Raw genomic sequence first — 26,228 nt, 5'->3', positions numbered from 1 at the left:
GGCGAGCGAGCCGCGCATTGCAATCAGGGAACCCCAGCTGGGAGCAGAGGCGGCGGCGGCGGCTGCTGGGGGATCCGTTAGAAACTAGCAATTCCCCCCCACACCACCACCCAAAAAACCCCCATTGCACCAGCCCCCGGCTCTGCTGGGGGAAGGGCGGAGGGACTCGCGGTGGGGTGGCACGGCTGCGATTGCCGCTCTCTCTCTCCAGATGCTGGTTTCGGAAGCACTTGGCAGGCACCAGGCAGGAGCCTGGAGGCGGCGGCTGTAGCCGCGGCGGCAGCAATGGGAGCCGGCTGCTGAGGGGCGCCCGGCCGAGCGGAGCGCCCGGCGCCGGAGCCCCGGCAGGTGGCACCCGCGGCGGGGGGGGGGGGGCCCATGCGGTGACCGCGCCGAGCCGCGGGTGCCCCCAGGGTGCAGTTGCGGCTGGAGGAGCCGGAGGAGGGTCTCGCTTGTCGGTGGCGCCCGGGGATGGGTCCCCGCCGCGGCTGAGCCCCAGCGCCCGCCCAGCCCCTGTCTCCGCTCCGGCCGGCCGGTGAGCCGGGAGCCGCCCGCCGGGAGCAGCCATGGCCGCGGCCATCGCCAGCGGCTTGATCCGCCAGAAGCGGCAAGCGAGGGAGCAGCACTGGGACCGGCCCTCGGCCAGCAGGAGGCGGAGCAGCCCCAGTAAGAACCGGGGGCTCTGCAATGGCAACCTGGTGGATATTTTCTCCAAGGTCCGCATCTTCGGGCTGAAGAAGAGAAGGTTGCGGCGCCAAGGTGTGTGTGTGTGTGTGTGTGTGTGCCCCCGTCTCTGTCTGTCTGTCTGTCCGTCCGTCCCCGGGAGTGGGGACAACCTGTGGCGGGGCCCCTGCCGGGCCAGCAGCTGGGCGAGGTACACGCGCAAAACTCTCTGCTGGGCTGGCGGCTAACGCAATCTCCCAGCTAGTGCCTGCCCCCGTCCTGATCTCCGGGTGTTTCTGTTCCCTCGCTAGCTGCGTGATCTAGTGCCTTGGGTGGGAAATACACACAGACATGTACACATTAGCGAGAGGAGATCGCAGAGTCAACAGTTCCTAGAACCGGTGGCACAATGTGATCTATCCAGCTGTTGGCCCGGGAAGTTTCTTACTCAAAGAATACGCCTACTCGGTAATATAATGCACTATGGCACCTAATAACACTTTCCCTAGGTGTTAGCTGTAGTAAATAGAGTCTAGTAGTATCCCTCAAAGAGGCTTTAGCTGTGGTTTCCTCTTTACTTCCCCTGTACTAGTTGCCTTCCTGGGTAATGCAAAGTCTTTTGTATTTCGCTCCCATTCACAAAGCGCCTTATAGGCAGCATTGAAACAGATGAGCAGTAGTTCAGATGTATGTTAATGCCCTGTACTATTCAGGATGTAATGTGTATAGAAAGGTTTCCTCAAACGCTAGTCTAGTCAGAAGAATAAAGCAACGCCTACAGCGACTTCGTGATTTAGTTTTCACAAGGCAATAAAGGGTGAAAACAATCTTTTAATTGAGGTGGTGATAGAGTTAAGTGCATTACGTGATGCTGATAACTACTGGCTACATAATAAGGGCTCTAATAGCCACAGCCTATTAACCTTTTTTTAAAAGGACAAATAGTACAACGATTTGTACAGCTTCTAAATGATCCGTGTCTGACAAAGCAACCTCAGCAAACTATCGTTAATGGTTTGTTTCATTATGCTATGTGCTTCATTTTACACACCGTATAGGCACTCTATTCTAGACTCCCATTCTTAATAGTTAAGTAGGCGAGAATCATTTTATTTCCAGTATTCTGAGAGTAGGAAGTGTATCATACTAGCATGTTTAAGGACCATGAGGGGTACTATCACATACTGTGTACACTGCAATTATATACATATATATTTTAACTGCTTATTAAGTTAGGGTCCCTAATATAAAGGATACAATCTGTGGATTATTATAATTTCTTCCCGTAGATTACAGCATACTCAATAAATAGAGGTCTGCAAATTTACATTAGTAGCATGATTGCATTTTTTCAATGCTTTGTATTTAAAGAGTGTAAACAAAAGGATAAAACTATATAAAAAGACAAGAACATTTATAATTTTTTCTTAATTTTATCGCCCAATTAAAGAGTAATACTTCCAGAATTTAGAACTGGTGTTTACTTTATCTCATACTTATGCCCAGAAGGCAAATAGCTTTAAAACACAGGGATATTTTTTAAAGGATGAAGATTTTAAATAAACATCTTCAAAAGCAAGGAGAATATCAGTAAAGATATTACAGTATCTACTACTTACTGTAGTAAAAAACAAATTCTTTCTGAATAGATTAGAGAATCATTCTTCCATCCTGTGCTGTAATTTAGTCTATATAGTGTGTGGAAAGAAGTGTACTTCCATTTTAATTTTTTCTAGAGAGTTAGAATTGTTGATAAACTATTTTTATAGTTGATGAATAACTAAGACATAAGAATTTACCTGGTCTGATCCATCTTTCCTTTTCTTTCCGTACATCATATTTAAAATAGCATATTTTGATAGGATCTAACACATTTTCTTTTTTATGGCTTTATTATTTGTAGCAGAATTATTTCTTATTCTTCAGTTGTCTCAAATCCAGTGAAAAGAAGCAATAAAGATACAATAACCTCAGATTTCTTGTTTTATTGTAGAATACAACCTAAATGTTGCCATTATTTGCAAAGTGGTATACAACTTGTCTTCTTATTTCTGAAAACTAATTTCTGAAATATACTTTAAAAGTTAACATGGAGGCTGCATAAAATTACTGTACACTTCTTTTTTGAGCATGTAGTGTGTGTGTATTAATAACAAAATCTTTGTAAGACTAATTTTTAGACTGAGTAATTTCTTAAATATAGATCTATAATTGACTTTTACCAGATAGATTGTCTGTTTTATAATAATTGATTATGGAATTTATCTTTTATAGTTGGTTGATGGAAACAAGTTTACTAGGGCTTCCTTTAATACATTCACTTACTGAAAGATCATTTTTGGCCAGCTCTGAGTTTCATATTCTGGCAAAACTCTTATTGAATTCAGTGAGACTTGAGGATGATAACCACTTCACAGCATTAGATGCCAAGCATTTCCACAGTTAAGAGATGCCTTCAGCAAAGTTCTGTATTCAACATCATGGATTTTTCATAGTGTATTTAGTAATGCTCCTGAAACTGATCATAATTAAACTAAATTGGAGTATAACCTAAACTCTAACTCATGTTAGCACTATTGGTTTCAATGGGAATATTTGTTAGTGAAGGTTGCAGGATCAGGCCCTTTGTTTATGTCAATGTTAAGGGCTTTTTAAAGGCATATTTATCCAGTCCCGCAGGTTAACAGCACAAATTCATTATTCATCCGTAAAACTTTATACTGAAAAAAATCAGTTTTCTGTATGTGAGTGCCGTGGTGGTGATGATGCATAAGTTGCCTGGTGTACCTGTGGATTCAAAGTTACATACAAGAAGTAGATAAAGTGGGGAGAGATAAAGGGTGGAAAGTGGAGGGTAAATTTAATCACTTCCGTATCTTCTGGCATAGAAAAAATTAGCATATGTAATTGTGAAACAAATAGGCAGTTCATTCTGTTCATTGATTAAATGATCATTATACGAAGCAGAAAATCAAGGAAGTTCCATTGCTGTTTGTCTGATTCGTCAGAATATATGGCCATCGGTCATCATACTGTTCATTGAAACTTAATGTTGAGACCATGAAATAAGAGCAAAATGTGATGAATTTCCAAACATCTGTTGTCAGATGTGTGCAATGGGAATTTTACAAATAAATCTTATCTAAATGATGTACAAAGTGTGATGAGAACAAAGAGTGAAAAATGAGCCAGAGATGTGGCAAGTGGACTCCTTGGATTGATCATGTATGATAATATCAGAGTAGAAGTATGCAACAATTGTTCGTTATTTATTGATAGTGAAATCTGGAGTACATCACTTATTCCAAACAAAACGTAACTCTGACTCTTGCAAAGAGGTTATACTGTATATGGAAAACAAAAGTCCATACATCTTTGAAGTTAACAGACAGCAAACAGTAATAAAAATCAGCTGGGAGGGATGCTGCTTTTTTCCTAAAATGCCTGTTGATACTGCTTCTTGGGTGGCTGGTGATGATCTGTGAACAAATTATGTGATTTTGAAGACATCATATATTAAAAGCTAGATATCCTCTACTGTATTGGTGCTTCTCTATAGGTGTGTTTCATTTTCTGCCCAGGGTTATCCCTTTATGGACATACTGTAGTAGTATATATTATAAAGATACAGAGGGGGAAAAGGTGAACATTCTTATTTACATTTACTGGTATAAAAGCCGTAATGACAGATGTAACTGTGGTTTTGTTTCAGATATTTTTTCCCAACTGTTTTGATTAATGTGTCTTTGTTCTGTAGATGATATTGATTTCTATGGGAGAATTACCTAATAAGCTATTGTGTGGACAAGCCACAATTATGTATCAGACAACTTTGATGTTTAGTTTTAATATTATAATAGCTTTAATTTATTCTAACTGCCACCTGATGAAGAAATCACTGGCATTAATTTCCTCATACTCTTGAAGCCAATATCTGTGCCCTGGCTTTGATGCCAAACACGTATCAATACTAACTTTTTCATTTTGGATTAGAGAACAAGATAGTTTAATTCTGTTTATTCTCCAGATTCAGTTAATGCAATACAACAATTACACAGAGGACTGACAGATACGAATTCTGAAGGCTTCATGGGGCGTGAAACCTGACTATAACCAGAGACTATGCAATGAAAAGCAGAAAATAAATTCCTATGCCTTAGTTTATGCAATTACATTACATATGAAGTGTGTGATTTCAAACCATCCACTTGTCCCTGTTGCATTCTTAGCTTCTAGTTAACCTATATTTTAACCTATTGGTCCCCAAAGTTGTAGTCTGGTTAATAGGTTCTCTTCAGATTGTTCCATTGTGTAGTATTCATCATTTCAAATGTATAAAAAATAAATGTGTTATGTATACTGTGTATATGTATATTAATACCAACTTATATTACTCAATTTTGGAATGATTTGGCTTCTAATTTTTTATGCTAATACCAGTGAGATTGTCTCTATCTCACTATGTTCAGAGAATATATTTATTTCAGTTATTAAGACATGACTATTAGACTTCTAGGTTTTTTTTTTTGTGAATGTACTACAGCAGTATATCACTTGAAAGAGTGCCTTTTGGGACAATTAATGTGTACATCAGATGGGGTTGATGAAGCGGATGGGGAGTGACTTCACAACCTAAGAAGGAAAATAATTCTCAGGAAATGGAATACCTGAAGTGTCTTTTTTGCTTTTATAGAGCTGAAAGCAAGACCCATTCATGTGTACACATGAAAATTAATTTATTTCATTCCCTGCAAATCAGAACACTCCATTTGTATCTAGAATTCCTAAGAAATTAAGATCAGTTTGGAAGCTATTGCTGTTCCTAAATTAGTACAAACTGGCTTGGCTTTCCTAACTGAAGGTCTCACCTTAGGAATTCATTCTTCTTGTCCGCCCATTAAGACCCACATTTAGCAATCTTTCATATACATTGTAAGGCCCATTTATTTTGCCAAGTGTTTGACTGATTTTTTTTTTAACTGTGTTTAAATCTCTTTAAATGCAGTGCCTAGTTGTCAAGGTGACAGGCACTGTAAGCCTGTTTTTGTAATAAAATATGTATAAAATCAATTTCATTTTTTTCTTTTAAAATGCTGCTAAATATTCCATTGAAGATCTATAAGATTATTGCAAACACAAAACATACAAATATGTTGCTCCAGTGTAGGTATGTTCATTTTCATTTTTTAAAATGTATTTTGCTACAATTAGTTTTAGATTGAGTATCAGGGCCTTTCCGAGGCAAAACATTTCCCACAGAGTGGGAAGCTCTTCTTTAAATAGAAGGGTGGTATTGAAAAGGGGTTTTGGTATGTATCAAAACTATATTCAAGCTGATTATGCTGAATGTGAATTAATGCAAACAACTTGGTTGAGAGTATGGAGGGATTATAACGTCCCTTGTATTGAACTGTTTCTGGTGGATCTAACAATGGTGCTGAGTCAAGGATGTAATTTTAAAAGGAGAAGGAAATGAAAAAAGTTAATTCCTCCTTTAAAACTGTAATGTAATTTTAGATGATAAAGGATTTACAGCAGTGTTTCACATCAAAATGGGCTTTAAATCCTGACTTACGATAGCAGTGTTCTTTGTGCCCATTTAACGTGCAAGTGATCAAGTATCTTATATGATTACAAAACATCTCATATTATTAATATAACTCAGGAACAAAAAGACAAATATAATTATCATACAGTCTTAAAATATTATGTTAAAGTAGAAATAAGATAGAAGCATTTTAGCATTGTGTGTTTGATAAATATTAGTAAATTTTAGACTTCATTGGACCTTCCCAAAGGTTACTTCAGGTTTTAAAAATCTATATTTGGCTGGCATCCCTTTTTCCCTTTGTCTGCAAATTGCCAGTATGTGGTAATGTTTCTTGTTTTTCCTTCCTTCTGACTTTGTGTATGCTGGAACACGTCTATTTATACCAGCAATCTTGAGTGTCCAGTTGAAGTAAAGGAGATGTCAGAATTACCTCATTCTGAAATACCGTCCTCTTCCTTACACTCTTATTCTCTTTCACTTCCTTCCTCCCTACAACTGCTGATTTAACTTTTCATTTGTAACAAATACGACATTGTGGGTGATTGACTCTCTCTGAGTTCTCCTGAAGTTTAGAGAATCTGGATCCAGTTGAGTACCAGTTCAGGCTTCCCATTAGTTAAAAAGACACTGTCATGTGACCATTATGCTTGATCATGACTTGGATGACACTTCAAGTCTGTGCAATGTCCACTTGCCTGGGAAACAAAATCCTTCATACATCTACTTCTCTTATTGTGAACTTATGCCTTCCTTCACTGGCCTAAATACTGAAATATGAAATGAATAGTCATTTTAAGGACTCTAAATTTCAAGGAATTTTTTAAAAATATGCCAGGCCTAGTAATTATTAAAGTTTATTATAGAATTTAAAAGAATCTGGCTAATAGAGATGCTAAGGGAAATTTTACTATACACTGTTATTGACTTATTATGGAAGAGCTATAGCAATGACAGCTAATTTTGGGTTCTGTTTTGCATTTAAACAAAGGATTCAACCTCTTTGTTTTGCATGAAGAATAAAGTATATCTTCCCAAACTTACAGCACATAACCTATGAGTAGAGATTGAATTTTCTGAATATTTTGAAGTAAACCTGCTAAGCAGTTTGAGTTATTATAAATTAAAAATGGGGCCTCAAAGAAAGTTCACATTTTTGAGTCATGATTTTTCAGGCCTTATATTTTAAAAACGATGGACTGCAGAATGTTTGGAATTTGTAGTTAATTGGTTCTCTCTCACCAGATAATATTTGAAAATTAAGTAATCCAAAAGACAAAAAAATAGTTGGCATTTTTTCATTTAACTTTTATGCAATGGGTAACTGACATAAAACGTTTTACATTGTCTACTTTGGTGGCACACTAAATCAGCTAAAAGACTTTCTGAACAATCTAGAAGAGCTATTGCTGTTTTTTTCTGATCTTTTAAATGTAGACCACGCCTATGTCTGCATAGCTATGTTGGTCCCAGGTATGAAACCCCCCCACATCCCTGACCGACATATCTATGCCAACAAGACCTTCAGTGTGGATACAATGATGTTGATGGAAGAGGGCTTCTGTTGACGTAACTAATGCCAGTCAGGGAGGCAGTGTTCCTACATCAACAGAAAAACTCCTTCTGTTGGTACAGACTGCATCTACACTAAGGGGCTATGCTGACATGGGCTCCATAGTGTAGACCAGTGGTTTTCAACCTGTGGTCCATGGATCCCTGGTGGTCCGCAGACTATAGCTAAGATTTCAAAGAGGTCTGCACCATCATTCAACATTGTTAGGGGTCTGAAAATGAAAAAAGGTTGAAAACCACTGGTGTAGATATATCCTTAGATTCCCAAGTAATGCCAGTTCTGTCTGAAGTATCAGAGGGGTAGCTGTGTTAATCTGTATTCACAAAAACAATGAGGAGTCCAGTGGCACCTTAAAGACTAACAGATTTATTTGGGCATAAACTTTTGTGGGTAAAAAACCCACTTCTTCAGATGCATGGGGTGAAAATTACAGAAACAGGCATAAATATATATTGGCACATGACGAGAAGGGAGTTACCTTTCAAGTGGAGAACCAATGTTAAAGGCCAATTAGGTCAGTGTGGATGTGGTCCACTCCCAATAATTGTTGAGGAGGTGTCAATACAGAGAGGAAAAATTGGTTTTCATAGAATCTCAGGGTTGGAAGGAACCTCAGGAGATCATCTAGTCCAACCCCCTGCTCAAAGCAGGACCAATCCGCAATTTTTGCCCTAGATCCCTAAATGGCCCCTTACAGATTGAACTCAGAACTCTGGGTTTAGCAGGCCAATGCTCAAACCACTGAGCTATCCCTCCTCCCTTTTGTAGTGATTCAAACACGCCCAGTCCCTATTCAAGCCCAAATTGATGGTGTTAAGTTTGCAAATGAATTGTAGCTCAGCAGTTTCTCTCTGAAGTCTGTTTTTGAAGGTTTTTTTGTTGAGGAATGGCTACTTTTAAATCTGTTATTGAGTGTCCAGGGAGACCGAAGCGTTCTCCTACTGGCTTTTGTATGTTACCATTCCTGATGTCTGATTTGTGTCCATTTATCCTTTTACGTAGAGACTGTCCGGTTTGGCCAATGTACATGGCAGAGGGGCATTGCTGGCACAAGATGGCATATATCACATTAGTAGATGTGCAGGTGAATGAGCGCCTGATGGTGTGGCTGGTGTGGTTGGGTCCTATGATGGTGTCGCTAGGGTAGATATGGGGACAGAGAAGGCAACGGGATTTGTTACAAGGACTGGTTCCTGGGTTAGTATTTCTGTGGTGTGTAGTTGCTGGTGTGTATTTCCTTCAGGTTGGGGGGCTATCTGTAAGTGAGGACCGGCCTGACTCCCAAGGCCTATTAGAGCGGGCGATCGTTTTCCAAGATAGGTTGTAGATCATTGATGATGCGGTTGAGAGGTTTTAGCTGGGGGCTGTATGTGATGGCCAATAATACTCTGTTACTTTCCATGTTGGGCCTGTTCTGTAGTAGGTGACTTCTGGGTACCCGTCTTACTGATTTTTAGTTCTGTCTGAAGTTGAGCTTACCATAGATGACAGGGTGTGCAGCTATTACACCAGTACACGAACTTAAATATCGAAATATCATTTCAAAAATGGTTGTACACTCATTAAGACCCACACTACCCCTGTGACGTATAGCATCCATTTTTTCATATGAGTAAACAGGCATTTATTGTTTGATCCTCCATTACACGTGCACAGGTGGAGGGGAGCAAAAGCCAGCAGAAATAGAGGGCACATGGTAGGGAACAGCACCTCCATAACATACTTCCTCCCCCTACCACAAGCCCTTCTGAGCTTCTCTGCAGGCTTAACAGAAGGTGGAACTGGTATGGGTGGAGAGAAGTGGCACGTGTCTGCATGTCAAAAGTGAGTGAGGTGGAATTGAGCATTTGCTCTTCCCAAGTTGTGCTCTTGTTAACCAGGTGGATTTCTCAGTACAAATCTATACAATGTTCCATGCTCCGATGGAGGAAGCATATGGGAAAGTCAAGAAGGGTCTGGATCCCTGCAGTGTAAGTCCAAAATCTGTGAATCAGTAACCTGATTTTCCTGCAAGGTCTGAGGGCTCTGCAAAGTTTCCAAGCCACTCTCTCTTCAGAATGTGAGAGTTTAGATTTCCCACCTATTTGGTAAATGAGAGGAAAACCTAATGAGTCAAAACTTAGATTTTCTATTGGAATTTCCCCCCTCCCACAGGTTTTTCCATGGAGCTGGAGATCCTCCCGTAGGCCAGATGCTCATCTGGCGTGAATTAGCATAGCTGCGCTTAGTCACTTGATAGTTAGCCATAAGAAGCTTGGCCAAAGCCACTCAGCAAATCAGTAGCAGAGAAGAATAGAGCCCATTAGTCTTGACTTCCAATCCACTGATCTAACTACTAGACCATGCTCTTCTTCATGGCTTGAATAAAATTCTGGCATTTGCTTGAATTATAATGCAAGTTTTCATATTCATCCATTTTTACAGAAAATCAAGACGCCCCAAATAACATGCAATTCAGCATGTGGTTAAGTATTTAAAGCAAGAGCTAACAAAAATAAGGCTGAAATAAGTAGATGCAGCAAGCATGATATAAGATTTTAATGGATGTGGTATATAAAAAGGAAAAACACAAAAACCCAACCAACAAGGCTTTCTGCGTACAGGATCAAGTTTTGGTTAGTTTTGTAAAATGGTGACCATGCAGCCACATAATCCTGATATGTATTGTTTCAGCTTTTTAATAGGCTTTCCATAATCACTCCAACACAATTGGAACAAATCAGCTAGTGTGTGGGGAACACTTCCCCCTCCTTTCTATAACAGATGTATTTTAACAATTTCCTTAGTCTCTGTGATTTTAATCTTTCACCTGAATGTTGTGATGGGGTGTACAAACCCCACACTTGGCTCACAGGAAATAAAGGACAGTACTGGGTCCAGGTAGCCTTGCCCCTCCAGACCTGCAGAGCATGCTCCAACTGGAGAGGAAGCTTAAAAGGTGCTATTGGATGTGCTACCCATTCGGCCTCCAAGGGCTCTATTTACAGGTGTATGTCAAGAGTAGGTCCTTTGAAATCATTGGAATTACACTGGTGTACATAAAAATCAGGATTGGGCCCTTTAATTGCAATAATTAGATAAATGGTAGAGCCCGACATTTATTTAAAATGGAAAATGTTTTCCTTTGTGAAATAGGAGTGTAATGCAGTATTTTGAAACACATACAGTCTCTCTCACTGTGTATATAATATATAACCACATACCAAAAGCCTACGTTTAAAGAAAATTAAGTATGTTGCAAAGTCTACCACTGCTACAGTTGTTTTATCAGTTGCCAGAGATTGCCAGTGTAAAGTGTATCGCTGTGAGTGTGGCAGTGGTGGTTGTTGGTGCTTTGGGAGTGACATGGGGCTACCTCTTTAAAATATTCATGTTCCATTATTACTTAGACATGGTGCTATAATTTTCCTGAGGAATGCAAGCAGGAGAAGGAAAGTGGTGATTTTTAGCAGTTTATAACTCAGCTAAACCTGAATAGAATTTAACATGGCTGAGAAAAGGGACTTCTCAAGCCTGGTTGGGCTTTTCCACTCCTGAATTCCAAATGCCTGCTGCAAACAGTAGACATGTAAGAGCTTCTCAAGAAAATGTCACCAGATTTTTTTACAATGGAAGTTGTTAGGCAGCCTAAATATAGGGGTTGCTACAAGCTTTCCCTATAATACAGCAATGCATCAGAGATATTTGGTGTCTGATCTTGCTGTTCCAATTTATATAAATAATTATTAACTGAAGCGGGGACTGGAACCCAACTGTTGTCCCCCCAACCATCAGGTTATCTAGTCATTCTTGCTCTCTAGCCCAAAGACTATTTAAGTATTTATGCGAATTGGAACAGTTTCAATAGGAGAGACTGAGAGACCCACCCCAGAATACCACATACCCTGGGGGTTAGGACACTGTTCTAGGAGGTGGCAGATGCGTGTTTAAATCCTGACTATAATTAGACAGACTGTGGTTTTGAACCCAAGTCTTACACATTCCATGTGAGTGCCATAGCCATGGGCCTACAGGGGATAATGGGGATGCTACCACCTGCCTCTCTGGTGGTTTTCTGAATGATGTTTAGGTCCCCATGGGAATTTAACCTCTCCCCACCCCCCAAAAAATAGTATTTGGTCAAAACCATTCTGTGAATGGGTCAAATCTCTGAATAATTTCAGTCAACCCCAAACTGTATTTTTCAGCAAATAAACTATTTTGACCACCTCTAATTGTAAACACACCCGTTCAGATATTTGTCTCATTTTCCAAGATATTGGAATTGTAAAGGTACAGAAAAGAGCAACAGAAATGATTAGGGGTATGGAACAGCTTCCATATGAGGAGAGATTAATAAGACTGGGACTTTTCAGCTTGGAAAAGAGGTGACTAAGGGGGGATATGATAGAGATCTATAAAGTCATGACTAGTGTGGAGAAAGTAAAGAAGGAAGTGTTATTTACTCCTTCTCATAACACACGAACTAGGGGTCACCAAATGAAATTAATAGGCAGCAGGTTTTAAAACAAACATAAGGAAGTATTTCTTCACACAACACACAGTCAACCTGCGGAACTCCTTGCCAGAGCATATTGTGAAGGCCAAGACTATAACAGGGTACGAAAAAGAACTAGATAAATTCATGGAGGATAAGTCCATCAATGGCTATTAACCAGGATGGGAAGGGATAGTTTTGCTAGCCTCTGTTTGCCAGAAGTGGGAATGGGCGATGGGATGGATCACTCGATGATTGCCTGTTCTGTTCATTCCCTCTGAAACACCTGGCATTGACCACTGTCAGAAAACAGGATACTGGGCTAGATGGATCTTTGGTCTAACCCAGTGTGGCCATTCTTATGTTCTTATTGACTAATGTCTGTGAGTTACTATATGAACATCTATATGAACTCTTCAGCCTATCTAGTGGATTATCTCTTTATTGTTTGTAGAAGTTCAGAAAAGTCTCCATGTTTACAATTGTAAATACATGTCAACGACTAGGAAATATATAATGCAAAAGTTATTTTATTGCTCTATTTTCTTTTTTACTTTTGCTCTTTTAATTAATCAGAACTAACAATAAATATACTTCACCACAACTTCAGCAACCACCAGCCATTCATCAGACTTTCTCTAGAACACGTCTGCATCAGAATCAACATCCAGGACACTGGATGATCAGCTTCAACAATGGAACCCTACAGACAATTGTATACAAGAAACTCAGGGATCACCACACCTACCTTCACAGGTCTGGTAACCACCCCAAACACACCAAAAAATTATCAGCTGCCACTCAGATACCACAGAATACGCTTTGAAGAGAAAGTGAGGGATACACACCTTAGCACACTTAAAACCACATTCACCGAACAAGGACACTCTATCAGAGAAGATGATCACATCATGGTATGGGCCATCCAAATACCCCAACAGAAACTGATTCAATATTGGGGGACAACCCACTGACTGCACACCCCTAGTTGTCACCTACCACCTCACACTGAAACCCGTATGTAGTATCATTAAACAATTACAACTCATGTGCAATGGGGACCACATCCTGAAAGAAATCTTTCCTGAACCCCCTCTTCTGCCCTTCAAACAACCCCCAAACCTTGCCAAACTCATTATCAGAAGCAAGCTACCCACAGACCAGGACCTATCAACTCAAAGTGGCACCAGACCCTGCCATAACAACAGATGCAAAATCTGCAGACATATCCCCACTGCTACCATGATCAATACCGCCAGGGCCGGCTCCAGGCACCAGCTTTCCAAGCAGGTGGTTGGGGTGGCATTCAGAATGGGACTGTAGTCCGTGTCCCGCTGCGGCAATTCAGCGGCACCTCCGCTGCTCTTCCCGCCACGGTGGCTTTTGGGCGGCAGCTCCACTGCTTTTCCAGACATGGCGGCAATTTAGCGGCAGCACCGCCGCTGTTGCGGAGGCAGAAATTTGGCGGCGACTGTTTGGGGCGGCAAAATTGGTAGAGCCGCCCCTGAATACCCCACCCCACACAACACACTTTCAAGATCCATGGGTGCTACACATGCCTATTACGACATGTGATGTACCTCATCTAGTGCACAGAATGTCCCAATAGCAACAATGTGGGTGAAACGAGACAATCACTATGCTCCCAAATCAACTCACCCAGAAAAAGGATAAAAGACAAACACCATGTCACCCAGGGGCTGATGCTTTTCACAAAAGATTACTCCGTGTCTGACCTCTCAGTCCTTGTCCTCGAAGGAAACCTGCACAGCAGATTCAAAAGATGAGCATGGGAGTTTAAGTCCACAACTTCGTTAGGCACTAAAAATCATGGACTCAGTAAAGACACTGGATTTGTGGCTCATTACAGCAGTCTGTAATCCACTAACCCTCCTTTGTCATAGGACTGCAGAGATGTTAATTGCCTACTACACTTAAATTGGTTTAGTGCAGCATGTGTTAAGTTCCTATGCGTAACAATCTGTTCCGCCTTGTATTTAGCTGTGACTCTGTGTATGTCTACACTGCAGTAAAACACCTGATGGAACCCAGTCGAACCTCCTGAGTAATCATGGTACGTAGGGGACCCAGTCTAAGAGGGAGAGAATCACAGGATTCCACCCCACGACAGGTGAAAGCATCAGCCCCTAACATCTGTGGGGGCTGCCTTCCAAGACCAAGAAGAGTTAAAGGTGCATCTAGCCTTGAATTTGACACAGGTTTTGACAAAAAAATAGTTTTTAACTGTTTTCTATTTCTTTTGGATTGTACTGTATGTCTAAGCACATACAGTGCTGCTGATTTCTGAATCTTGAGTAATTTATACACATCCACCTTTGGCAGTTAAGTTGATATGATTTCCACTTAAATGTATGCAGTTGTGCAGAGGTATTTGTGCTTTGTCTATATACTCAAATAGTTCACAAATGGCCTGCAACTGATGAAGCAAGAATGGGGACAGTTAAAGTGCTGGTGGTGGAAGTCTTATGCTGAGTCCAATTCATTGTGACATTCAGGCTTTTTAAAAAAATATTATATGGCAGGACTGTGTGAGAAGTGAAGAAATATTTTTTTTCACTTCCACCATAATATCTACGAAGTCTTGCACAATGGGTCTGATACGTTGACAGCTCAGGGAATCCTGTATGTGTCCATTTGGCATCGACTTGAGGTTTTTCTCCCTGTGAAGAATTTTCATGTTATCTTTTCAGACAAAATTGCTCAGATTTGGACTGCACTGTCTACTGGCATGGAAACAAAGAACTGTGGCTTTAGGGGAGAAACTCTAAATCTTTGTTGTTTGAGTTTTATCCTGTTTCACTTACTGAACTTTGAGAGGTGCTGGAGTAGCTTCATGCTACTTGTGAATTGGACCCTTGTCCTTTCTAGCTGATGAAAGAAAGCAGGGAAGTACTGGGTCCATTGCTTTTTATGTTTTTCATTGTTTCCCTACAGGGGGCAGTGTACCAGCGGTTCTTGAACAGTTGTGAGGCCACTTCTCAATAAACCAATTCCTGATACTGACAATGTGACTATTGACTGGCACCTTATCTCCCAGTTTTGGGGAAGGCTATTGAGAGATTGTGATGGTAGGGAACTCTCAGGTTGAGATCTAAGGTTTTCTTGACTGGGGTCATTCAGGTTGTGGGCGTGGTATAAAATAGAAACTGTGCTGTTTGCATTAGGTGGTTTCTTCCTACCAGTGGATAAAGAAATGTGTCCATGTTGATTCTTTCAGATCTGAAAGCCCCTTTTGATACTTTTTGATCATGAGATTTAGTTGACTTGCTTAGGCGCTCTAGCAGAGATGGAAAGAGTTGTCCTTGAATGAGTCCAGTCTTAACTTTCTCAGAAAACCCAAAATGTAATTGTGGGCTTTTGTTCCTATACCATAAGGACACTCTCCTGTAGGTACCACAGGGATTTATATTGTTGCCCTTCCTTCCTTCTCAATATATATGAGGCTGAAGGGAAGGCTAGTGAGAAGACGTGGACTACCATGTATTCAGTATGTTGATGTCAGCCAATATAAGTCTCCATCCAATTTGCCCCAGCCAGAGCAGTGAAATAAATAATCTATGTCTCTCTGATGTTTGGGCTTGGATGACTACTTGGCTTCAACTTAAATCGGATAAGACAGATAGTGCTGAGGGAGGAAACCGGAAGGATTGAAAGAATTTATATTGGCACCCCCCTCCCCACTGAGTGGGTGTGATCAATTTGTAATACACATGTGCAATGTAGGTGTGACATTAGATTCTAAGGATGTTTCTGGATATCCAGGTAACTGCTGTGGCCAAGAATGCAGTCTTTCATTGGCATCTGGTAAGAAGAGTGTAGACCAGGCCACTGTTCTCTCTGTAATGTAGACCAGGCCACAATTATCTATGCCCATGCCATCTCAAGAGTAGCTTGCTGGAAGGCATGTTATATAGAGCTATACCTTGAAAGCACTCAGAAACCGCAATTGGTGCAGAATATTGTGGCCTGCTTATTAAAGAGAAATTCTTGTCAGAAGCACATAAGAGTGCTGTGGGATTTTCAGTGGCTGCCAATACCATTTCTGGTTGGAAATCAGGGTTAAAACATTTTGAGGAGAATCTGGTGATCATGAACATGGGAAACCAACACTAAACAGAGTCCACTATAGTGTAGGCAAGCAACTTACCACATCTTTGTCCATTTGATGTAGTCATAAACTATCCTGTGCACTTTCAGACATAGTCATTTTTTGAGAAGAGACTGACATGTAGCTATTTTTAAAATTGTGTACTAGAATGGATAGATGTTAATTAGGAACTAAGTTGAGGCCACCCCACATCATATTGTTGTGTTCTGAACAGAATTTCAAAGTATGTCTTCAAATGTGAAAGGCTAATGACGTCTTGCTCCTATGCACAAACTTCCTTTGAACATAGACATGCATGTCATCTTGATATATCACATTTTTCTTATGCAGATATTTATTCAATCCAGTGCAGGAAACAGTTTACTTGCTTCAAATACAGTGGAGCTCAGCATGGCCTTGTTTACTTTATAAAAATTTTTGAAACTTGTAGTGTAGCTGTGACTTTAATCATATTCCTTAATTGAGACACACGCTCAGACATAGAGCACAATGAAGCACACACATCAGTGAACTGGTTTTCATAGTATCATTTTTGAAGACTAATTTCATTAATGGGAGGAGGTACTATTTTTCAAAAGAGCTCCTCCTCTTCCCCATGGAATTTCAGGGAAGTCTAGCAGCTGTGATACTTGTAGCGTGTGGATTACTCCCAGAAAAGAAAAACTAGTAAGACCAGGAGTCAGCTATTTACATTTTCCCCTATATCTTGAGTAGGAAGGCTTGTGGGGCGTGATAGTTCCCTTATGATACAGTATCTAACATCAGTTAGGTGATTATCTCAGTGGAACCTAATTTACAGCAGTCATACTTCACTGTAAGCAGATTGAAATTTCATTATAAACAAAATAAAGGTCTATTGAAAACGAACTAAAACAACTCTGAACTTTCACTTTCTCCCTAGTATGAGTAAGTTTATTTTGTTTGTTTATTTTTCTCAATGTGCATTATGGCATCCCACTGTACAGCTTCAGGATAGAAACAGAACTTGAACTAATTTCACTCTCCTACAGAGACAGTTTGGGGTTAGAAGGCAGGGACCCCTGATTACCAGTGCCAGCTTGTGCATAGATTTCTGTGTGGCTCTGTGCAAATTAGTTGTAAAAACTTTGGGAATGTTCCAATATGGACCTGTACTTTGCAGCTGTCATAAATATAAAGGGAAGGGTAAACACCTTTAAAATTCCTCCTGGCCAGAAGAAAAACCCTTTCACCTGTAAAGGGTTAAGAAGCTAGGATAACCTCGCTGGCACCTGACCAAAATGACCAATGAGGAGACAAGATACTTTCAAAAGCTGGGGGGAGGGAGAAACAAAGCCTCTCTCTCTGTGTCTGTGTGATGCTTTTGCCGGGGACAGAACAGGAATGGAGTCTTAAAACTTAGTAAGTAATCTAGTTAGAATATGCGTTAGATTCTGATTCCTTTAAATGGCTGAGAAAATAAGCTGTGCTGAATGGAATGGATATTCCTGTTTTTGTGTCTTTTTGTAATTTAAGGTTTTGCCTAGAGGGATTCTCTATGTTTTGAATCTGATTACCCTGTAAAGTATTTACCATCCTGATTTTACAGAGGTGATTCTTTTTACTTTTTCTTCTATTAAAATTCTTCTTTTAAGAAACTGAATGCTTTTTCATTGTTCTTAAGGTCCAAGGGTTTGGGTCTGTGTTCACCTATGCAAATTGGTGAGGATTTTTATCAAACCTTCCCCAGGAAAAGGGGTGTAAGATTTGGGAGGATTTTGTGGGGAAAGATGTTTCCAAGTGGACCCTTTCCCAGTAACCGGTGTTAGACGTTTGGTGGTGGCAGTGATAAAGTCCAAGGGCAAAAGGTAAAATAGTTTGTACCTGGGGGAAGTTTTAACCTAAGCTGCTAAAAATAAGCTTAGGAGGTTTTCATGCAGGTCCCCACATCTGTACCCTAGAGTTCAGAGTGGGGAAGGAACCTTGACAGCAGCAAGAGCCCATTTCTTTTGCGTACCAGCAGTTATTTCTTTCAGAAGTGAGATATAGTCTCATCTTGGTATATGAAGTTTCAGAAGGTGCCCCTTGTTCTTCTGAGTGCATCACTGGCACGAACAGCAGAGGTTATAAAACCAACAAGTTTTGGGACATTAGAAGTGGCACTGTCAGGAGCATGAGTTTGAATTGACTGTGATGAGACAGATTTTCCGCTTCACACTATGAAATCAACATATTCCTATGCATTAAATATTGATGAAGTCTGTCTCTTTGGCCCTGGCTACACGAGCTCTCTTCATAACTATAATACACCACTTGTGTAGCTTCACTAGTGGAAACTTTAGCATAGTCAAGGCTCAGGAATTTTTTACTACCATGTCCTCTACACCTACACCTATACCTGAACCTTGCCTACTTTACAGCTTCCATTGTTGCTACCACTGGTGGAACTGCACCCGTCGGGAGATACAGCTATGAAGTTAATCATGTATCCTAAGATTTTAGCATCTCCCATGTATGGTCAATAGGGTTTAGTGGAATCCTATATGAGGTAAGAGTTGGGAACACTGGCAAGCCCCTAAAAACTTGTAATGGATGCCCTTCATTTTTTCACAACATCGTTTGATTCTCAGGCTTTTACAGACCCCTTCCACCACCTTCCCCCGCCCACACCTCTCTACCCCCTTCCCTCCCATACATATTGTTGATGGAATGGAGAGGTTGTCTCTCTTTCCATTTTAAGGTATATTCTATCCTCTACACCACTATGTATTCTGCGTATGTCAAAATTATTAAAGGAAAGTTGATTTTAGAGAATGGGGGGAAGGGAAGTATCAGTAGTAATTTTTATATTTTTCTACCTATAAAACCAGTCTCCCTTCAGTATCATATATCCAACAGTATAGACTGATACGAAAATGTATACCTAATATATTTTTAAAAAAATTAGAAATTAGCTAAAACAATTTTTCTTTATGATATTACAAATTTAATGTCATATCTTGCAATCTGCTGAGGATAAAACAAATACATTGCACTATGAAATGTGGAGGATAATTCTCTCGAAAGGGATAGAGCACCTGTTTCTAGACCTGAAAATCACAAGATATTGGACTTTCAATCTGTCGTTGGTCCAGAACTGAATATTGTCCATCCTGCATGTTAGACTTGTGTAAGCTTTGTGGAAACTTCTACATATGGGGAAAAACATACTAGACAGGTATTAAGAAAATAAATACAAAAGCCCCTTGTTTGTTTGAAAGTTGCACAGAGGTTTAAAACATTAGCCATAGACCTGGCAGAGAATAAGAAGTGATCAGAAGTGTAACTGAGGCATGACAAATGCTTTATTTCATGGATACCACCGTATATATTAGCATACCGGTTTATATTATATATGCCGACATTGATAGGCATAATCCATGATGAAGCATAGTCAATCACCATATTAAAAATAGCACTTTGAAGAGCAATTTTTTTTATTTTAATCCATTGCTGAACAAGGACCTGTGTGGTCTGTCTCCTTTTTAAGAAGTATTGATTAAGTGGACTAGTAGACTTTGAAAAGAAGAGGTGACTCTTTTTAAATTAACATTGGCTTTGAGTTTTCTGGGGGAGAGGATATGCTAATTCATTAAATTGTTCAAGCATGCTGCAGAAAAATGCTGGAACTGATTGAAAGCTTTGTTGTTTTCTATTAATGATCTAATTATATGTCTCTTCTTCTCATGAGGCACAAGGCTTGATTGAAATATAATTTAAATCGTTCCCCTGTGGAAGATCCATTGGATGTTCTGTGGAACTGAGTCATAGTATGATAGCATCCAGGCTTGGGCTGTTTCGCTGGCAAGGCTACATTTTCAAATGTCTTCACCCCATACACTAAGCTTTTGGTGCTGAGGCACAGTAACTTATTAAGTTTGACAATAATTCTGATGAACTGGAAAATCCAGTTATGATTTTGTATGGAGGCATAGATTAATATTTTAAGGGATGGTTGCAAAGTGTGAGAAGGAAATGTACACTAGGATTACTTGGACTGTTTCACCCTAATCTGGGATTAGTTTAGGGTCCTGTATTGTGAGTGAATAGCATGAAGGCCTGTACTAGGGTAACTATTTTTCGTACATTTGTGATGGAATAATCACTGTGTGTGGAGATGAGCATACCCTTCCTTTTCAGATTTTATTTTCTGTTGCTGGTACTGTAGCACCAATCTGGTGCTATCCTAATGAGTGAGATAGCCCTTAGAGAGAAAACGGTTATGCAGTGGCAATTTGTTGTAAATTGTTGTTCTTTATGGTTGTAATATCTGAAGTTATAGGTGTATTTGCACTGTGTTAAAAATGGAGGTAACATTTGGCACCTGGAAAGTGAGGACAGTTCTCGGTTAGATATTATATTGGGAGTCAGTAGATTGAGCAGAATACAAGGATGATCGTGTGCTTATGGCAACCCATGTTGCTGAAGAAGCAAGTTGCTGTGTTCTGTACCAATTACAGTTTTCTCAAAGCAGATGTTATGAAGTGCAGCTAAACTACACCGCTGTAATCCAGACACCAGGTGACTAAGGTATGGATTGCTGAGGCCCGGATATCATCCATGAGGTTGGGATGCTGTCTCTTAGCCAGTTGGAGATGGTAGAACATTATAACTTGCTGATGTGGAAGCTCAATATCAGCAAGGAATCCAGAAAAATATCTGTTCCATGGATTGTTTTGGCAACATGTATCAACTACTCAGGACTGCACTGTGGCTTTGAGCTCTTAGAAATTTTGGCCATAAACTGGCCTAGTTAGAAGTCCTGTGGCGGTGATGGTGATGTAGATTCAGAAGGATAGAGTCAGTTTATTGTTGGTAGTGGAGTCAGTCACAGTTCAGGGTAATTGCATCTGTATTTCCCCTCTGTGCTTTGTCAATGGCTCCCCCTCTAGGCTCCTGGTTCCTCAGTTATCACCTCTCTTGAATGAAGACCCACTTCGCTCTCCCTCTTGATTGAAGTTTTTCCAGGCTGGACAGTTCCCCACAGATAGAGGTGCAGTTTCCTATCACTAGTCTTCAAGATGTGTTCCAAGGGTCTTTCAGGAAAGACAAACTATTTTCATGCATTCTTTGAACCTCAGCCATCTCTCACAGATGATCATATTGGAAGGTGTGGAGAGATTCAGGATTCTTGAGAATATATGTCTGCTCATTATCTGTTGATAGCAAAAGATCTGTCAGGGCCACCAGTGCTTTGTTTTGTCCATATCCTAGCCTAAAAGTAGATTGTAAGGGATCTAGGATATTTTCTGGGGATACAGGAGTTTGAAGACAGCTTATGGCTGACTTCTCAATGAATTTGCTCAGGAAGTTTCCTTGTGATCATGTATTGGATCATCAGAAACCTTTAATAGAATAATTGCTGTATAAAATATGTAGCTGTTACCATGTAGTACAACTTCCTCATAATTCTGGTATCAGTCCTATGGGTTATGATTTTTCTGTTTGTAGAGTAATCGGAAATGCCATTATCAGTGTATAGTTTTAAGAATTGACCATAAAATGAAGGCTGAGAGTGACTTAAATGTGTTCATTTTTATTCTCACAGTATGTTAATCATTATAATCTTTTCTAACATAGTTGAAGCTGTTAGCTTCATCAATACATGTTTCAGTTGTTTTAGGTGTTTAGATATTTAAACAGGTTTTTCACATTACAGTTCTGATTCATCACTGTTACACTCCAGTTTCATGTTGCTGTAGCTTGATTAACTTCAATAAAATTACACTTCCATAAAACTGAAGTAATGTCATGAATAAGGTCTTGGATCTATTTATGGTATAAAATAACAAATGATAGCATCAAAATATATAAGATGAATAAATTTGTTCAATAGAATTATATCCTTGTAATTGCACATAGTGTTTTACATACTGTATATAAATCCATTACCTGTCATGTATTATCCAATATATCATCTTAGGATAGGTAATTATTTGGTTTTTAATTGCTCATAGATGGTTTGTAATTAAATATTATAAGGTAAAGTTGGTCTTACTCTAAGTACTATAGGTTTCAGTGAATGTTTTTAATTTTATAAGATGTCATTTAGTTACACAGATAGAAGGTTGTTCTTTGTTGTAAAAGCAGTGCCTGGTTTTTGCTCTCATCCATTTACCATATTAACAATAGCAGGCTTTCTCTCCTTCCCTTTTTTTCCTCCCTGATTAAATACTCAAAGCTTTTGAGTTGTAAATGACTGCAACTTTTGCACAATTAAGAGCCAAATTCAAACGCAGATTACATGTTACTGAAGTTGTGTTGTGCACATTGAATACTAGGTACTTGTCCAGTGACAGCCCTGAATTTATGTTCTTTCAGTGGTTACAGCTTGATTGCCAAGAGGTGGGTTTTTTACAGTAAGATAATTAACTTGCAATGGTTATTTGCTGTAAAATCCTAGTGGAGACAAGGCACCAGTAGTTTTTACTGTGATGTGGTTGGCTAGGTCAAAACTATACCCCTGCCCGTGGTTGACCTCACCTAGTTTACCTTGTGGTAAAATTACAGTGCTTTGTCTCCACTGTGTTTTTACATTAGGTAATGCACATTAGTTATCCTGTGGTTAAAACACACCCTTTTTTTTAAGCACTGAAGACAAAATAAAATCCTTCCACTTGCTTTAGCACTTCTGAGTAACATCTCCTCACAAAATTTTTTTAAAAAGGTTGGTCTTTGCCATACTCGTAGATGGTGCTGCTTGCTGTTAACTCTCAGACCCAATTCAAATCTGAATCATAAAATGCAGTAAAAGATCATCTAATTGAGGTATTAAGTATTAGTTGGTAAAATGATAGACTATTTCTCCAACTGATTATATTCTAAACATAAACAGGTGCAAACCAGAAATACCAATACTACCTTGTGCTGTGATTTTCTCAGATCTCAAAGGCTAATCAGAGTTAGTTTATTCTTGAATTTGGACCCTCCTAGATGTTGCAGGAAATTGTGTTTGGAAACTCAGTAGATGGCAGTCTTCCCCCTGAGTCCATAACTCTTCAATGAAAGTAGGGGTATAAACTCTGGCATCTGGTATTTTGGTACTGGTGATAACATTATGGTCACCTAAACATTTAATTATATTTCAGATTAGGCAGAGTGTTTGTTGTCAGGTTCTAGGATTCTGCACACACAGATCCAGGTCTATTCTACTGCCCAGACTGGCAGCCAAATCAAGCAGGTCCCATTAGCGTGAACCCAGTAGTATAAAAGGCTTTGTATGCCCATCTGAGTCAGAGGGGCGAAACAAAGTCTTGCAGGGGAAAACCCTAAAACCAACCTTATCAGGAAAGGTTTTGTTGCTCTTAGGTTTAAAAATTACAGAAAAACCCAGGAAGAGCACTTCCTTTGCTGAAATACTGTGTCAAGGTTGTGGATGCTCTAGAAAATGGCTGCAATTTAGTGATGGGTGAAGTGATCCCTGAATATAAAGAGCCAGATTTTGGCTTGTGTGCACGCACACACAGCTTTGCAGGGCAACAATATTCTCTTAGGAAAATAAAGAACAGCCTACCCTGCAGGGCCTTTGATAAAAAAAATTCAAAGAGGAGCAAAAATGGTATGGAGAAGGGCCTTTGTCTACATGCATGTTTGCATAGTCACTCCAGCTTAGCCATGGCCTCTATGCACAACCCTCCTACAATTTATTTCTGTTCAGGGAGAGAACGCATTGTATAGGGGAGCTTTCTTCATGTTGTTCACAGTCAAATTACAGGCCCATGCTTTTGTTGCTTTGCAGATCATATGTGCTCCCTTTTGTTTCTGTAGGGGACCAGGGGGAGTGTGTGTGTGTGTGTTGGTTAATGCTTCTTTCCCAGCACGAGCTAGAATTTGGCTGATAGTATGTCAAGATTGTTCAGCAAGATTAACTAATCTTATTATAATGCACACGAAGCGCTTGGAAACTCTATCTTCAATGTTCTATCAAAAACCTCTGAAACAGAAACATGGGCTTTATATGCAACACAGGATTTACTGCCCAGGATATTTTTGTTTTGGTTGAGTTTGTAGGTTAAGAAAACCTTATTTTTCGACCAGTTTTAAGCCTGAGAAATTTTGTTTCAGGGTTAACACTTTTACTGTCTCATACAATGCATTATTCTTATAAACATTGAATTGCATTACTTATGAGGTAAACATAAATGTGGTTCAGTAAACATATAATGTTAAACTATATAGTTGGTTTATCTCCGCTATTATAGCTGGAGCATTAGCGACATCTGTAGTTGAGGTTTTGTAGAATAACTCTTCCATTGTGCATGAAACAATCCAAATAGGAACAATATGAACCATGAAAATGAAAATAGGCCAGACAATGATTTTTACACTATGTTGAGTCAGCATAGTGTTTTAAGTATGCCAGTGTGCTACTGTGCTGATCAGAAGGCAGTCAAAAGGGTGTCAGTCTGAGTTCAGCACTGTACTTTGGGCTTGCAGCTATATATCCTGAACTGAACTCCAAAGGAGTAATATTGCTCCTCACTTTACATTTGAAAGTTGAAGGGGAAGGTTGATAGGCTATAGAAAGCTGATGGGAAAATTCAGTCTGAGACTGGTCATTAAGAAGCCAGTAGTGTGTTAAATTTGCAGCAGTTGCTACAGCTGCTCACTAACACCCACTAATTCCAGTACTGTCATTGGGATGTCACTGGGCGCTGACAGAAATTGCTAGTGAAAGTCCAGGGGATAATTGGGAAGTATGAAACTATCTTTAATGTTCTAGGTTTGCATAATAGATAATTTGTCTGTTTAAAAATATGCAGGAAAAATGTGGGAATTAATGTGTGTTAATATCAGTATTCATGGGAGGATATGAGTTATTCTTTGGAAACACATTCATTCAGAATGTCGAAAACAGTGTCTGCCACAGTGGAATCCCGATTTCTGACTCTGGCCTCTAGGTACTACTACAATGCAAATCGATGATGTTGGTAGTGCAATACAGTACAAATATTAAATATATGTGAAAAAATGTTCCAATGTGGGTGCCTAAATCCACAGTTAGGCATCTAAATAGCTGACCTGCCTTTCACAGGTGTTGAGCCTCTGGACACTTAGAACCTCTGAGAACAGATTGCTTAAATATAGGTTTGGGTGCCTAACTTAAATACCCCTAATTTGTACAGGGATGGAGGATAGTCACAGATATGGTAGACCCACAAGTGGCTGTGGCATTTTGTAGACTCTTACTTTCCCCCTGACCTTGGTAGCTCTGTGTTTACTTGAGAGTGAGTGTCTCTGGGTTAGGTGGCTGGTGTAGGACCCAAGGATCTGAAAGGCTCAGGGTGGGGGCTGCGGGAAGCGGCGTGGGCCGAGGGATGTGCTGGCTGCCCTTCCTGCAGCCCCCATTGGCCTGGAGCGGCGAACCGCGGCCAGTGGGAGCCACGATCAGCTGAATCTGTGGACGCGGCAGGTAAACAAACCGGTCCAGCGTGCCAGGGGCTTTCCCTGAACAAGCGGCAGACCGGCTTTGAAAACCACTGGTCTAAGAGATCTGGCCAAAAACTAGACCTGATATTATGTGTCAATTTGTTATGTGAATCCTGGGACAAAGTAAAGTCGGAACTGGTACTGATGTACAGATCAACCCACTGCTCTGCGAAATTCGTGAATGAGCTGATAAAGTTCCTCACTGCTGTGGCATTGGAGGCACTGTGCTGATCGTGCTTGGTGACTATACCTAGAGATTGGAGGGTTAGATGTTATTCCTCTGTTCTGGACCAATCATTGCCTCTTGAAGTTGATGTCCATCTTTCCTGTCAGGGCAATGAGACCTGTTGTGGTCTGTTCTCAGAGACTAACAGAACGTAAATGCTTCCAGAGGTCTCTTAGGTAGACTATG

The 26,228-nt window shown here is 40.1% G+C and overlaps 1 protein-coding gene across 4 annotated transcripts in view; it reads left to right on the top strand.

The window, feature by feature from the left end:
* FGF14 (fibroblast growth factor 14) overlaps window positions 1-26,228 on the top strand; it is a 637,878-nt gene that overhangs the window by 430,116 nt on the left and 181,534 nt on the right. Inside the window, exon 1 of one of the 4 annotated variants that reach the window (XM_074963202.1) lies at window positions 549-759. The exons of the other annotated variants lie outside the window; for them this stretch is intronic. Within the exon in view, the coding sequence (XP_074819303.1) occupies window positions 567-759 (193 nt within the window). The 5' untranslated portion in view covers window positions 549-566. Of the gene's footprint in view, window positions 1-548; window positions 760-26,228 lie in introns of those variants that run through there. 4 annotated transcript variants of the gene reach the window in all.

The sequence above is a fragment of the Natator depressus genome, chromosome 1 (genome assembly GCF_965152275.1).
Source record: "Natator depressus isolate rNatDep1 chromosome 1, rNatDep2.hap1, whole genome shotgun sequence".
NCBI lineage: Eukaryota > Metazoa > Chordata > Testudines > Cheloniidae > Natator > Natator depressus.
This window is presented reverse-complemented; position numbering and strand designations above follow the sequence as displayed.